The 16,898-nt window shown below is 36.3% G+C and overlaps 2 protein-coding genes across 2 annotated transcripts; one reads left to right on the plus strand and one right to left on the minus strand.

Annotated features, from left to right (window-relative positions):
- The first annotated feature begins 3,886 nt into the window (after positions 1-3,886).
- LOC103046298 (nuclear factor 7, brain-like) lies at positions 3,887-12,662 on the plus strand. The gene is made up of 6 exons (XM_022687088.2): positions 3,887-4,375; positions 5,418-5,513; positions 7,546-7,767; positions 9,091-9,113; positions 9,213-9,331; positions 11,282-12,662. The coding sequence occupies exons 1-6, from the start codon at positions 3,986-3,988 to the stop codon at positions 11,956-11,958; spliced, it is 1,527 nt and encodes a 508-aa protein (XP_022542809.2). The 5' UTR covers positions 3,887-3,985; the 3' UTR covers positions 11,959-12,662.
- A 756-nt stretch (positions 12,663-13,418) lies between these two features.
- LOC103045991 (uncharacterized) lies at positions 13,419-16,689 on the minus strand. The gene is made up of 3 exons (XM_022687092.2): positions 16,532-16,689; positions 15,696-15,742; positions 13,419-15,163 (listed from the first exon to the last, which is right to left on the minus strand). Exons 1-3 carry the CDS (start codon positions 16,542-16,544, stop codon positions 14,585-14,587), a joined length of 639 nt encoding a protein of 212 aa, XP_022542813.2. The 5' UTR covers positions 16,545-16,689; the 3' UTR covers positions 13,419-14,584.
- Between the last annotated feature and the right edge of the window lie 209 nt (positions 16,690-16,898).

Genomic DNA, 16,898 nt, shown 5'->3' on the forward strand with positions numbered 1-16,898 from the left:
ACCCTTTTACATTTTAGTCGAATAAATTTACTGTAATTTTAGTAGACTATATTCTTATGACATTAAGTCGACTAAAACTAAGTCGACTAAATTACTGAATTGTGACTAAAACTAAATGCTATTTTCGTCACAAGACTATAACTAAGACTAAATCAAAATTTGTTGTCAAAATTAACACTGGTGGCAAACCTGCAAGTAGATAGCTTACGGTTGTTGTTACATTGTTTGGTTTTAAATTGTTTTATCATCAATTTATAGAAGTGTTTTATAAAATTGTTTGATGAAATGGTTTCATAAGTATTTTTATAGAGTGATTGAAAAGGCTGTTTTATTTGTTTATCTATTTGTTACATTCATTCAGGCTTAAAACAATGACAATATTTAAAGTAATCCAAAGTAATCAGATTACGTTACTCACTTGAAGTAATGTAACTGATTACGTTACAAATTACATTTTGAGTGATGTAATCAGTAATCTGTAAGGGATTACATTTTAAAAGTAACCTTCCCAACACTGCTTTTGGATAACTTTATGCTGCTTTACTCCTGGTGCAAAAAATCTAACAGTTCAGTTTGGTGGTTTGATGGCTTGTGATCATCCTTTTTTCTCTTGATTATATTCCAGAGGTTTTTAATTTGGTAAAAATCAAAGAATAAACGTACTAACTGGGAGAACGTTCCTGACATGTTTAGCTCTTAAACAGAACCAGTTTTACTGCGGCTGTCTGATTATGAACAGTCTGTGTGTTTGTTAATTATGCTTGTATGTAATGAATGTCAGCAGTGGATGTGGGTGTTATGTAAATTACATGTGGGCTTATGTAAATAACAGTGTAATGATTTGTTTGAGGCTGGCATTCATCCAGTACAACACATAGCAGCACCGGTAAAAGATATGCTCAAACTAATCAAACTGGCTCAGCTGGTTGAACATCTTTGATTCTGGCCAGTATATGGTGTATAAGTTTTTTTGTGAGTTAGTTTGTTGAGTTTAGCTGGAATACAAGCGTGATCCAACTCACCAAGCTGAACTTTTTGAATGTGTTCAGTTTTTAAATGAATTTACATTCGTGATTACCATTAGAAATGACAAAATCATATACAGTATTGGACATACAGTATATTTCTGTTGGTAGGTATATATTTATACTCTATGCTATGTCCATGTACTGTAAGTAGTAAAATATGTAAATATCCATTATAGTATGTCTATCTGACTCTGGCAGTTCTTTAGAGTTATAATAACAGGGTTATTGTTGCTACAGTATTTTGGAGATATGCGGTTTTCATATATTTCTGGGTATTTGTGCACATTTATATAAGGCTGCACTGTAAGCCTAGATTGTACTGAATGTATTTAAAATATTATAAAACCTTTGCTTAAAAACTGAGAAAACGTAATGGCCAATGAAAACTTAAGTTAGCATAAGTTAACACAAATAAAACAAAGGTTGATTTAACTTTTTTTCATTTTTGTACAAATTAAATCAGTTAATCATTTAGAGCATTTATTTATGTCTGAAATATTCTGAAATGTCTGAAATATTCATCCATCTTTCTCTTGATTATATTCCAGAGGTTTTCAATTAGGTAAAATCATGTAAAAACATCATGATAAAGTGTTTTCGTATTGTATTTTTTAATATTCATGAAAACAAAAAGACCAACAATAACATAATTTCAGTTTTTTTAACTTAAAAGTATTTTCTTTTGAAATAAGACAGGCATGTCTCTTGTAACTGCAATATTCTTACGTAATTCAACAAAGAATGATCATAAATAAATCAGAAACAACACCTATTCCCAGCTTTACACACTATGTAAGCCTGGATAAGTTTAATTTACGTAAATTATTTGAGGAAGCTGGTTACCTTAACATTTAAAGAAATCTGAACAAGTTAAATAACAGAGTTGGTAAACCACAATCTTATTAGTATAGTTTTATATATTTTTCTCTAGATGTTTTTTTTTAAATAGCTTGCTTTTAGATGGTCTAATCTGTTTTTTAAAGGTCAACTTGGTTAAAAAACTATTTATTTATTTAAAAATGAAGCACAATGCCAGCGTTGCCAAGTCAGGCACAGATCGTTCTACAAAGCAAATAAGCCTATTGACTTAAAGGAACAAATCTAATGCAAGAGCAAGTCTGTCTAGTATCACCTGTTTTTAATTGTGTGCTTTAAAATAGAAAAAGGAGTAAAAATGGGAAGTTTGTGGGTGTTTTGTAAAAGTGTTCCAATCATTTGCTGCTGCAAAGCGAAAGGAGTTGCAGCCAAATAGTTTTGGGAATGGTGAGCTTAATGTATTCAAGTTGTACGCGAGTATGAAGGGAGGGCGTCAACAACACATAACTTTAAATAAAGATAGGCAAACATTTGCATAATGAAGTTTATGCATGTTTACACAGCGGAAAAGAATCAGGAAGTTCATTCATTCATCCACCTTCATTTACTGCTTTACTTAAGTTTTACCCCACACTAAAAAAATGATGAGTAACATTTACTTAAAAAAAGTTTTGCAACTTTCTGCATTTGCTTTTTTTAAGTAAATTTAATTTCAGATAAATTCAAGTAACTTCAACTCGGTTTCAAGACTTAAATGTTACACAGAGTAAATAAGTGAACTGAACTTTAGTCAATCCTTTCTTTTAGTAAACTTTACTTCATTTATTTTTACTGAATCAATCCTTTCTTTTATTAAACTTTACTTCATTTATTTTTGCTGAATCAATCCTTTCTTTTAGTAAACTTTACTTCATTTATTTTTATTGAATCAATCCTTTCTTTTAGTAAACTTTACTTCATTTATTTTTATTGAATCAATCCTTTCTTTTAGTAAACTTTACTTCATTTATTTTTACTGAATCAATCCTTTCTTTTAGTAAACTTTACTTCATTTATTTTTACTGAATCAATCCTTTCTTTTAGTAAACTTTACTTCATTTATTTTTACTGAATCAATCCTTTATTTTATTAAACTTTACTTCATTTATTTTACTGAATCAATCCTTTCTTTTAGTAAACTGTACTTCATTTATTTTTACTGAATCAATCCTTTCTTTTAGTAAACTTTACTTCATTTATTTTTACTGAATCAATCCTTTCTTTTAGTAAACTTTACTTCATTTATTTTTACTGAATCAATCCTTTATTTTATTAAACTTTACTTCATTTATTTTACTGAATCAATCCTTTCTTTTAGTAAACTGTACTTCATTTATTTTTACTGAATCAATCCTTTCTTTTAGTAAACTTTACTTCATTTATTTTTACTGAATCAATCCTTTCTTTTAGTAAACTTTACTTCATTTATTTTTACTGAATCAATCCTTTCTTTTAGTAAACTTTACTTCATTTATTTTTACTGAATCAATTCTTTCTTTTATTAAACTTTACTTCATTTATTTTTACTGAATCAATCCTTTCTTTTATTAAACTTTACTTCATTTATTTTTACTGAATCAATTCTTTCTTTTAGTGAACTTTACTTCACTTAAACTTTACGTAAAAATAAATGAAGTAAAGTTTACTAAAAGAAAGAATTGATTCAGTAAAAATAAATGTAGTAAAGTTTACTAAAAGAAAGGATTGATTCAGTAAAAATAAATGAAGTAAAGTTTACTAAAAGAAAGGATTGCCTGAAGTTCAGTTCACTTATTTACTCTGTGTAACTCTATTTAAGTCTTGAAACCGAGTTAAAGTTACTTAAATTTATCTGAAAATAAATTTACTTAAAAAAGCAAATGCAGAAAGTTGCGAAACTTTTTTTAAGTAAATTTTGCTCATCATTTTTTTCAGTGCATTTGAACTTCCTTCCCCAGAGAGGGAGGAGCTACACGAGCTTCAGTAGGTTTCACTTTCCTTCAACTCCCGTCCCGTCTGCAGCTCAGAAACTTTCTAAACTCGTTTCTCAGCTTTTTCTCCGCGCTCTCTTCATCCTCTTACACCTCCACCTGCTGCCTAACCCCCCCACCCCCGCCGCCTCCATGTCCTCTTCCCTGGAGGATGATCTCTCCTGCCCGGTGTGCTGTGAGCTCTATCAGGATCCTCAGCTGCTATCTTGTGGCCACAGCTTCTGCCGCCGCTGTCTGAACAAACACCACGCCGTCAACCCTGCGCGAGCCTGTCCGGTCTGTCGCCAGACGTCTCCACAGCAACCGGTGGCAAACCTGGCTCTGAGGAACACCTGTGAGTCCTACCTGAAGGAGCGGGAGCGCGAGAGGGAGAGCGATGTGGAGGTCAGGTGTTCTCTTCACGGAGAGAAGATCACCTTTTTCTGCAGAGCAGAAGCGATGCTGATCTGCTCAGAGTGCAGAAAATACACCCACAGCTTACACAGTGTTCAGCCTCTGACCCACGCTGTGCGCCAGCGCAAGGTAAAAGATAGCTATAAACAGGTCTCCTCTGATGTTGCTATTTATAGGTTTATGTTTGAGTAAAATGAACATTGTTGTTTTATTCTATAAACTACAGACAACATTTCTCCCAAATTACAAATAAAAATATTCTCACTTAGAGCATTTATTTACAGAAAATATCAAAAAGTTTTCAGACCTCAAATAATACACAGAAAACAAGTTCATATTCATAAAGTTTTAAGAGTTCAAAAAAATCAATATTTGGTGGAATAACCCTGGTTTTCCTCCTCCACCAGTCTTACACACTGCTTTTGGATAACTTTATGCTGCTTTACTCCTGGTGCAAAAAATCAAATCAAGCAGTTCAGTTTGGTGGTTTGATGGCTTGTGATCATCCATCTTCCTCTTTATTTTAGAGATTTTCAATTTGATGAAATCAAAGAAACGCATCATTTTTAAGTGCTCTCTTTTTTGAAGCATTTGATGCATTTTTGCACTTTTCAAAAAACAAAGCTTGAGCTGATTTTTGTGAGCTCATGTTACACACTGGTTGCGATTGCCTGTTTATGGTTTGTTATAGTAGTTTTACAACAACTATGATAATTCTATAATTAGAGTTATTAGAGTTGGCTCTAGAAACTATGAAATTTAACTGACCCATGTTTGGTTTATTACTATACAATTTTGTTAGACTAGTTTTAGTGTTTTCTTCTCGTTCTAGGACCCTTATTATATTATTATACCTTAATTCTTTCAGTGAAAACAAAAATTAACTTTCGCTGTAAAAACTTCACATTACTTTAGAACAGCCATCACCCCACTGAACGTGTTCAATTCCATCAGCAGCTCACCTGATTTACCTGATTTTAGATTAGATAAAAGTGGCACCCAAATTCCTGCAAACCATACTTAAAAAAATATATATATATATATACTGAATATATACTATAGCAACAACATTTCAGAGGTGCCAACAGCTCAGCTGGAGTTCTCTAGAGAATGCACTTTGGATTGCAAGTTTTATCACTTTTTGTATAATTTTTTTATCTTTTCTCTCCAGGCTCAAGTGAAAGCAGCACTTGGTCCAGCTGAGAAAGCTCTGGAGTCCCTGAAGAACGGCACGGCTCAGAAGCCCCAGCTCTCCAAATACATTCAGGTAACTCAGTTAAAACATGCTCTCATCTGTAAACCTGGATAAGCTGAATTTACTTTAAAAAATTTGAGAAAACTAGTTGACTCACAAAAGTTAAGTAATGGGTAGTAAAAACTTGAGTTAACATAACTTAAAACTTCAAGTTATTACAACTAAAAGGGAAGCTGATTTAACTTTTATTTTTGTTATACTGTGAGACCTGATAAGTTGAGTTTACTTGAGTTGCCTTGGTTTAGGTGATACAAAACCCTTTTTCTCCTCAGTGAAATAAGTTATTTACACTTTAAAAAATTTAGGTTTTTGAAATCTTTGTAATAATTCCAGATCGGTAACAGGAATTAACCCAAATTCTGCATGTGTAAAAATAGACATAAAAGCTATTTGTATTCAGGAAAATATTGGTTTTGATTTAGGGGTGTAATATAAGGCAATCAGGAAATCCTGGGCTGTTAAAGGGTTTAAGACAACCAGTTTGCCCAATTTTTTTACAGTAATGGGGAATAAAAAGTTGAATTACCATAAAATAAAATAAAAAAAAAGTTATTACAACTAAAAGTGATGTTGATTTAACTTTTTTAATTTGTGTTATACCAGTTTATTTGCCCAAAAATTCTACTTAGTATCTTGTATTCCAAATAAATAAATAAATAAAGACATATGTTGATCCCGTCTTACTTCTCTTTTGAATCGCCTTTTACTTAAATTTTTATTTTATAAATATTCACACTGTAAGCCTGGAAAAAGTTAATTTAGAGGCCATAATATAATCATAACACATGATCTACAAGTTTATAAAAGGTAGCCCTGAAGGTAAGTGTCAGAAACTGGAGGACACACCCAAAATGCAAATAGTTTGAATAGTTGAATCAACTCAAAGGTCTCCGTTTAAATGTTTACATGCCCACAAATGTTCACCTAATTTATAATAGTTAAGTAATGTTTGGAAATATCCAATTTTACATAAAACAGACCTAATGTGTTTGAGTTCAAACTAGTTGTTGGTTTATAGTGTATTTAAGATAAGAAAATAGCTTGAGTTGAGATTTTGTGAGTTCATCCTACACACATATTCTGGTTGCAGCCGCCTGGTTCTACAACAACTATGATAATTATTGGGGTAAATGGAGCGGACTCTACAAAATACGCAATTTGAGTGTCCAGTTTAGTTCCTTTTTGGTCACATAAATATTGTCGCTGTCAAAAAAAACCCCCAAAAAAACAAAGTATCTCCAAAACATCAACTTTACAAGAGAGAGCAAAAACCTTGTAAACTTTCAATGGAATCAGTGTAAAAAGAGTTTACTTCTGTAATTGTAATTCTGAAGAGTTTCTATTGGTCCGTTCATCAAGAAATTTTGGCACAGAGTAAGAGACAGTTTGTCTGTTCAAATTATGTAGTAAACCTAAAATCAACAATTTATTATTGTATATATTTATCTTGATCTTATCAATGACTTTATTACTTTATCACTGCAGTTCTTCTCCTGTCAGATTAACTCTGATTCTAATTCTAATTCTTATTCTCGTCTCTGCTGAAACTGAGACTCAGTCCTTAATCATGTTAATATGAGCTAAAGGCTAAAGCTAAAGCTGTTTTCCATGTGGGTCAGCCAGACGTCTTCCTGTAGCAGTTTTTTTTTCTCCAGTTTCTAAGAGTCTTTATTTGAAGATGTAGGAAAAAGTACTCCCCACTCTCTGACTTCTGTATCTGTAATTTCTCTAAAGAAAAGAAATACTTCTACTTTTAGTAGTTACAGAGTTGGTTAAGCTTTTAACCAATTAACTTTTGTTTAAACAATATACATTTTTTCAGGGTTTTTTACAACATACTATTTTTTTTACAATACTAAAATAGCTTTTTCAGTTTTAGTTATGTTTCTTTCACTTAAAGGCAGTGACATTTTTTTGACAAAGGAAATTGTACCATGTATGGTTTTAGACTGGACCTGAAGAACTTCTTAAGAGATTCTAAGTTGTAGATAAACTGGATATGTCACCATCTATTATTTATTTTCTCGTGTGTTTCCTGTTTAAGTCTCAGGCTCAGCGAGTCGAGAAGCTGATTAAGAAAGAGTTTGAGAAGTTTCATCAGTTTCTCCGTGATGAAGAGGAAGCCCGGATCTCTGCTGTGAAGAAGGAAGGGGACCGGAAGAGGAAGAAGGTGCAAGAAAAGATAGAGCGAGAGATACAGTCTCTCTCTGAAAGAGTGAAGGAGGTGGAGGAGGAGCTGGAGAATGATGGAGCTACATTCTTGCAGGTAACAACCGTAGTTCTGAGACTAGAGCAATACTTTTTAGACCTGTTTTTATCTGTAAAAAAAAACCCTACTAATCGAACGTTAACTCCCCTATTCATATATCTTATATAGTGATGGCCCTGGTGCACAGCTCGGATAGGCAAATGTAAATGTAAGAGTTTGAAACCCATGGGGATTTAAATCATGCATGGATAGCCTGTGATGCATGGCTTTTTACTACTTGAAGACACCATGGACACCCCAGAGACATCTACCATCTCCTGTTGGAGGCTCTCCCAAGTTCTCCCAGGCCAGACAGGAGATATAATCCCTCCAACTGGTCCTGGACCTTCCTCTTGGTACATCTCCAATCACTGCTTAAGCCGGTTCTATTCAAAGCCTCCCCCAGATACAGTAACTCAATCAAAGGAGCAAGTTCATAGTTACCAACCAAAGGAAGTATCAGATCAGTCACTTGTATATGAAATATGAAATTTCTATACCAGTTCTAGACCATTTTTGCAATACAATTTGTGATATTAACCCTAGAACACTAAAATTAGTAGCTAAAATCACTAACGCTGGGTATACACTGTATGACACATTTTGGAACCGTTCTTAAATTTTATAACATACAACATCACATAAAATAAAAATAGAATGTACCATGGGTGACCCTATAAAAATCAGAAAAACTTATTGGAAAATCAGGTAATCCTTAACAGGTGTCCGAACAAAAAAAATAATATTGCTGGGAACGTGGTCTTTGGTGCACCACTAAAATCGCACACCTCTTAAAAAAACATAGATGGGAGGAGAGAATCGACTATAACATCAATGACATCAATGAGCCCTGAAGCTACAAACCCAAAGTCCCAAAAGCGGCAAACACAATGAAACACAATAAAAATCACATGAAAATCATTGTGTGGGTGAAAATCACCTGGTGTTAGAGTTCGAGGGTTAATATCACAATATAAACTGATCTATAATGAATAATAAATTATAGCTCAGTGTGGCTCATTGAGACTTGAACCCAATAATTGCAACTTTGAAACCATGGATTATGCAGCTTCACCATCAGCAGCCGGAGTCTGAGAGAGTACAGTTGGCCATGCAGTCTATGGGTGCTAGAAGACAAAGGCGTTTTTGTATTGATTGTAATGATTGTGTCCTCTAGATACAAAAATCTATAATGTATCTTAAGTGACTACCTAAAGTTGGACTTTTTGCATGCTGGTGGTGCCCTTTTTATTTTTTTGAGTCTGCCATTGTAATACCGTGTTTAGTTTTATATAGATTATTTTAATGAAAATTATAAACCCTTTTCTTGTCTTTTTTCAGAATTTTGACTACATATTGCTGAGGTATTTTTTATTTACTTGTTTATAAACATTCTCTATGAATAAGTGCACATGTATTGTAGTCTGTATTTGTATGTATGTGTGTGTGTCGATATATTTCAGAGCAAAGTATACGGAGCCGGATTCACAGTTTGGTTCTGAAATTCTCATCAACATTCCGGAACATGTGGGGAATCTGGGGTACAGAGTGTGGCAGGAGATGAAAGATAAAGTTCATTACTGTGAGTAAGAGTATCCACACCACACCTCACCCATGGAGAACACTTTAAAAACCTCCACCCTAATGCATGTTTATAAAAACCTCCATGCTGTAGAGCAGGGGTGTCCAAACTTTTTTTGTTGGGGGCCAGAAGGAGAAATATATTTGAAGTCACGGGCCACAGACTCTGTAATAAAACAAACAATGAAATATACCACTTTAAATAATACATTTCCCTGATTATTTTCATTTACACACCATTTTTCTTGACTTACTATCTTTATCTTGGACAGTGTTGTGTAAACTAAGATTTTTCAAATTGATGTTTCATTTCATGATGTCTCTTAATATTAAACTCCTTAATTACGGCAACTTTTAGACTCTTTGGCCCGTTTTTCTGCGCTACAACTGATCACTCTCTCCCCTTTAAGAATATTTGGCCTGTTTTTCTGCGCTAGAAATGCACACTCTCTCCGCTTTTAGACTCTTTGGCCCGTTTTTCTGCGCTAGAAATGTGCACTCTCTCCGCTTTTAGACTCTTTGGCCCGTTTTTCTGCGCTACAACTGATCACTCTCTCCCCATTAAGAATATTTGGCCCGTTATTCTGCGCTAGCAATGCGCACCCTCTCCGCTTTTAGACTCTTTGGCCTGTTTTTCTGCGCTAGAAATGCGCACCCTCTCCGCTTTTAGACTCTTTGGCCTGTTTTTCTGCGCTAGAAATGCGCACCCTCTCCGCTTTTAGACTCTTTGGCCCGTTTTTCTGCGCTAGAAATGTGCACTCTCTCCGCTTTTAGACTCTTTGGCCCGTTTTTCTGCACTAGAAATGCGCACTCTCCGCTTTTAGACTCTTTGGCCCGTTTTTCTGCGCTAGAAATGTGCACTCTCTCCGCTTTTAGACTCTTTGGCCCGTTTTTCTGCGCTACAACTGATCACTCTCTCCCCTTTAAGAATATTTGGCCCGTTATTCTGCGCTAGAAATGCGCACCCTCTCCTCTTTTAGACTCTTTGGCCTGTTTTTTTGCGCTAGAAATGCGCACCCTCTCCGCTTTTAGACTCTTTGGCCCGTTTTTCTGCGCTAGAAATGCGCACTCTCTCCGCTTTTAGACTCTTTGGCCCGTTTTTCTGCGCTAGAAATGTGCACTCTCTCCGCTTTTAGACTCTTTGGCCCGTTTTTCTGCGCTAGAAATGTGCACTCTCTCCGCTTTTAGACTCTTTGGCCCGTTTTTCTGCGCTAGAAATGCGCACTCTCTCCGCTTTTAGACTCTTTGGCCCATTTTTCTGTGCTAGAAATGTGCACTCTCTCCGCTTTTAGACTCTTTAGCCCGTTTTTCTGCGCTACAACTGATCACTCTCTCCCCTTTAAGAATATTTGGCCCGTTATTCTGCGCTAGAAATGCGCACCCTCTCCGCTTTTAGACTCTTTGGCCTGTTTTTCTGCACTAGAAATACGCACTCTCTCCGCTTTTAGACTCTTTGGCCCGTTTTTCTGCGCTAAAACTGAACACTCTCGCCACTTTTAGACTCATAAGCCCGTTATTCTGCGCTACAACTGAGCACCCTCTCCGCTTTTAGACTCTTTGGCCCGTTTCTGACACCTAGCGTTCAAACTTTGAATCTCACATTATAAAAACCTGCTTAACAGCTTCTAAAGAGAGTTCTCAAAAAACTCCACTCTTAAGGTAATTTTCAATAACATTCACTCTTTTAATGACCTCCATCCCAGAGAGTCCACTCAAAGCCTTTTAGAAACATTACATTGTTATTACATTGTTTAACCTTTTTTAACTTATATTTTCGCATTTCAAACCAAAAATCTTTACCTCTTTAAGATTCTGTTGATCTCGTACTTTTATCCCAAAGTTGATCATCTCTGCCAGTGTATTTACAGATCAGAACTATTAAGGAAAACAGACACGGGGTCAGTAAAACAAAGTTTAAAACAAATCTACCTCTCTCTCTTTCTTTATTCAGATCCTGTGCTTCTGGATCCAAACTCCGCCTCTGCTGACCTCTCGGTGTCTGATGACCTGTCGTCTGTAGGAAAGTCAAACCATGACCGTTCCATCCCTATACCTCTTCAGGGGAATCGCCTGGTGCTTGGATCTACATGTTTCATTGGTAACGGCACTCACTGGTGGGATGTGGAGGTTGGAGACAGCAAGCACTGGAGCTTGGGGGTGTGTCTACGCTCAGAAGAAACCAACCTTTCCTTCAATTCATTGAATCCTCACAACGGATTTTGGGGCATGAGCCGTCATGGGGATTCCTACAGGTTCCTGCTACCCAATTCCAACTCGTTTCAAGTGAAGAAGAAGCTCCGAGTGGTGCGGCTACATCTGAGTTGGCACATTTCTCTGGGTAAACCCAGGGCGTGGCACAGGCAGAGGCTCCTGAGCTTTATAGATGCTGATGACGATTCCATGCTTGCATTTATTATTGTACCTCCCTGGGTGCCTCTGTTTCCATTCCTGATCCCGCATGATCGTTCTTCTCGTCTCCGCATTGCTCCTGTCGATGTGATCCACACAGTGGAGCACACACTTCCTCTACCGACAAACGAAGAAACCAGGAAACATGTTCTTTTTGCAATAATTTTGGTGATAGCGATGATAGTGTCCTTCATGTTTGGAATGTGGATGAATACATAAAGATATGCATTGAGACTTTCCTTATTCGTATTTCCTTATGCTTAACTTTTATTTGTTGCTTACCAACAGGTCATCAGTGTAGATCATCTCCTCGTTGGTGGCCTCCAGCATTGAAGTCATAGTCAGGTCCATTGGAATGATATTTATGATTGGTAATAGGGTCTGTTTAGTTGTTATTATAAATAACTGATAAAAAGTGATTTTCAATGGTAGATGTCATACTGGAGCACCAGCATTTCAGGTTAAAGCAAATCCTTTATACAATATCATAGCGCAAACCATGCTGAGGCCAAACATTAGCATTGCCGCTAATCTGCTCCAAACCTTCCAGGCCTGGTAGCTGGTTTTGTTAGCATTGCAGCAATTACCCCTGCCAAAACTGACTGTGAGAATTGCGACTAAACTGCTATCCTGGCTGCTGTCCCTGGTAGCATTGCGGGACCAACTCCTGCTGAGACTGGCTGTTAGCATCGCGGCAAACCAGTTCCAACCCTGCTGTGCCCGAATGTTAGCAATAATATTTGGAAAAATTTGGATGATCAATTTTATCTGAACGTTATAGCATGAATTGTGCCATCTTGCTTGCTGTTTTCTTTATACACTGATGTGAAAAATGTCAGATTTTGCACTTTTGTACAAGGTTGTAGTATAATAAAAAAAAGCTGTTCCACTGAAAATAAACCAGACAAACCATGTGTTATCAATTGTGATGCAAGTATATTTTTTCTCTTATTTATCTCTTAATATTCTAGTTTATTGAATCTTTATTTAAACGGGTTAATACTACTGACAAAAGACCTGGTAGAGAAAAAAGTATTCACACAGTAACAAGTTATATTAAAAATATATTAATAAACAAGAATATATTAACTTATTTTATAGGCAGTTCCAGACTAAAGCCCTATCCGGACGGGATTTCCACTCGCTGTTGTGTTTTTACAGTGGATCTCCGTGGAAACATGCGCCCAAAGTGTAATTACGGTGTGCGGCAGTGGACAAATAGCTATTTTATTAAAGGTGAGGAGACGAAACTCAGAGATGTGCTTCCAGGCAGGACTAAAATTACTGGAGGAGCACGGAGTTCAGAGAAAAACTGTAGATAATTCAGCCTGTAATTTTCTCAGAGGACGTCTGAATAAAATCACAGGAGATAAAACATAAAAGAGAACATTACCCCAAAACCTAGTGATATAGACAACTTGCCCAGAGGAAACACAAGAACACAAGGTTGAATATAACACAGAGAGATGAGTACAATTATTCTTAGTTAGGTTTTTAATTCTGTACAAATAAGTTGTACAGTCAAATAAAGGCTTAACAACACATATTTTAATAAACACAAGAATCTGGTACACAAATTACATTTTTTGTGATTTTCAGAAAATCAACTGAGGTTTAAAAATATACAAACATGTTCAAAATTATACATACATTCACTTAAATCACATATTCAGTGTGGCTAAAAATTCTACTCACCAGTAACTTCAAAATTAGATCTTAACCAGAAAGAACCTGAGAAAGTAAATGTATCTCATGACACGTATCTCATATCTAATCTTCCCATCTAACAACAATACTTTTTAAGGTCGACTCTTTAACACAACACACTTAAACGATTTGTTGTGGATTAAATTAGGAACATTTCCATCTTCTCAGTAACTGTTAAGCTGCATATCTGCCACTAGAGGGCAGCATTGGTAAAGTTGGGACTGTACATTTAAGCCATACATGTATATTAAAGCGTCAGCATTTGTTTTTTGGCTTTTAAATGGATTGAATTCTGTACACAGAATAAACCATACACTATATTGACTGTATTGCCAGAAATATTCGCTCACCCTTTTAAAATCACTGGAGCACACAGTGTTTGGAGGTTTTGAAGGTGTTGTGGGTAGTTGGGCAGTGGCGATAGGGGGATCAGAAGGAGTTTTAGGTAGTTAAGTAGTGGTGTATACAGATTTTAGTGGCTCAGTGGGGGTTTTGGGTAGTTGAGCAATGCGTACACAGCGTTGGGCGGTGGTTTACATGGTGTTTGGAGGTTCTGAGAGGGTTTTGGTTAGTTAGGCAGTGGCGTACTTAGCATTTGGAGGTTCTGAGAGGGTTGTGGGTAGTTGGGCAGTTGAGTACTCAGAGTTTAAAGGTTCTTAGGAAGTTGTGGGTAGTTGGGCAGTGGTGTTAGAAGGAGTTTTAGGTAGTTAAGTAGTGGTGTATACAGATTTTAGATGATCAGTGGGTAGTTTTGGGTAGTTGAACAATGCGTACACAGTGTTGGGCGGTGGTTTACATGGTGTTTAGAGGTTCTGAGGGAGTTTTGGGAGGTTGGCGGTGGTTTACATGGTGTTTAGAGGTTCTGAGGGAGTTTTGGGAGGTTGGGCAATGGCGTATACAGCGTTTGTATGTTCTGAGGAAGTTGTGTGTAGTTGGGCAGTGGCATTAGGGGGATCAGAAGGAGTTTTAGGTAGTTGAGCAATGATGTATGCATATTTTAGAGGATCTGAGGGGGTTGTGGGTAGTTGGGTGATGGTCTACACAGTGTTTGAAGGTTCTGAGAGAGTTTGGGTAGTTGAGCAGTGGCGTATACAGATTTTAGAGGATCAGAATGAGTTTTGGGTAGTTGGGTGATGGTCTACACAGCGTTTGGAGGTTCTGAGGGGGTTGTGGGTAGTTGAGCAGTAACATATACAGATTTTAGGGGATCAGATTGATTTTTCGCCAGTTGGGCAGTAGCGTATACAGCATTTGGAGGTTCTGAGGGGGTTGTGGGTAGTTGAGCAGTAACATATACAGATTTTAGGGTATCAGATTCATTTTTCGGCAGTTGGGCAGTAGCGTACACAGCGTTTGGAGGTTCGGATGGAGTTTTGGGTAGTTGAGCAGTAACATATACAGATTTTAGAGGATCAGATTGAGTTTTGGGTAGTTGAGCAGTGGCGTATACAGATTTTAGAGGATCAGAATGAGTTTTGGGTAGTTGAGCAGTAACGTATACAGATTTTAGAGGATCAGATTGAGTTTTGGGTAGTTGAGCAGTGGCGTATACAGATTTTAGGGGATCAGATTGAGTTTTGGGTAGTTGAGCAGTAACGTATACAGATTTTAGAGGATCTGAGCGAGCTGGGGGCTGCTGAATAGTATCATAAAGATGAGTTGTCTCTAAGTCTGACTGAAGTCTGGTGTCTCTGATCTCTTCGTAGGTTGGAGAAATCTGAGGAGAGAGATAAACTGTTACAAACAGAGAAAAAGTTTGGGACAGTACAGAAAATGCTTTAATGTATTATTTTTGATCTGTATTTGTTTGTTTTATCTGCCTAACATCATTTAATTTTGGTAAAACCTATTCATTCATGCATTAAAACAGGGGCAATTAAAAAAATATATAAATATGTAAGTCAAACCAGGTGATGTCAACAGGTGATTATAATCATGATTTGGTAAAAAAAAGCAATATCCACAAAAGGCTGAGTCTCTGAGGAGCAAAAGTGAATATCTCTAGAGGATCTCTAGTTTGTAACAAGTACATGATATTGAAATTTTAATGTTAAAGAAAGATTGACAAGAAAATTGCATATTTCTTACACTAAAGCCCAGAACTTCATTATACTATTTTACTACTGTTTTCTACTCAACTTTTTAGCTACAAAAGGAAATTAGCCATTTTTATTCATTATTAACCCCAGTAAAAAAATAATTAGGTCTGAAGACATTCCCTTCAAAACCCCCAACATTCAGGTACTCACTTCAGAGTTGCTTCCAACAGCTCTTCTGTTTAATGAAGTGGCAAAACCTGCGCAACACAACAGCACACAGTATTAGACAATATCAGCTTGTCTAAATACCATGTCTAAAACCTGAAATATCAAATAATTGTATATGTGGATCCATTATTGCCAATATGTTTACCCTTCTTAGTATAATGTTAAATAAATGCCACAAACTGGAAGTTTTGAAAGGATTGTTGTACTTTCTACAGATTTGATTGATAGGACACATTGGATTGACCAATACACAGTACAATGGTAGCTTCCAGTTAGATCAGAGCAGATCTGAAATAGAATTATCTCAGATTTACACAACTCAGTTGGTAGGTTAGTGAGATATTGTGTGCTATGTCACGGGGAAATAGCTTGTTGAAGCTTGTACAAATCTGGGATTGAACCCACAACACCCTGACATCAATATAGTTGAAATCACTGACACCACTGCGCTCTGGACCAAAGGGTTGCCTCTAAATAAGCAAGTAGCATCTAAACCACATGAAAAAAGAAAGAAAAATTGCACAAATGTCTTATGATTAAATTTGAGAAAAGACGAGGCATTTAATCAAAGGAACACTGTTCCAACTGTTAAGCATGGTGGTGGGAGTTACATGGTCCTCCCAGTGGAACTGGTACCATTGCACAAAATGTACCAAATAGAAAAGAAAAAAGTAGAACTAGATGGTTTTAAACTTCACCACAATTGGACAATATCACACTCCCAACAGATCACAACATTATCAATCAACCATGGTGGAATAATAGGAATATAATGACTACAATGAATTTCAATTAATGTTTATGCAAGAGAAAATAACCTCGTGCTTTCATGCATCTGTAGACCAGGATTAATCCTCCAATCAGTAGCAGAACAACACACACAATCACAGAGATGATGATGATGATGACGATAATAGAGGAATCTTCAGAGGAACATGAAAACAGAACAGAATGTATTAAATCACAACACACACAGTTAGAAGATACACAGAGTCCTGTTCCAATGTCATTACTCATGACATCAGTGTCGGTGATGTAGGGAAAAGTAATTTTCATGCCAGTGTCCTGCATGGACTCTGTAAAAGACTCTTTATCAACCCTATCTGGCTTATTTCTGACCACACTGGTGGAGAATGTGGGTTAATTCAAATAAAAATGAAGAGACCACCTGAGTTCCTCTGATTT

The sequence above is a fragment of the Astyanax mexicanus genome, chromosome 21, assembly GCF_023375975.1.
Source record: "Astyanax mexicanus isolate ESR-SI-001 chromosome 21, AstMex3_surface, whole genome shotgun sequence".
Taxonomy (NCBI): domain Eukaryota; kingdom Metazoa; phylum Chordata; class Actinopteri; order Characiformes; family Acestrorhamphidae; genus Astyanax; species Astyanax mexicanus.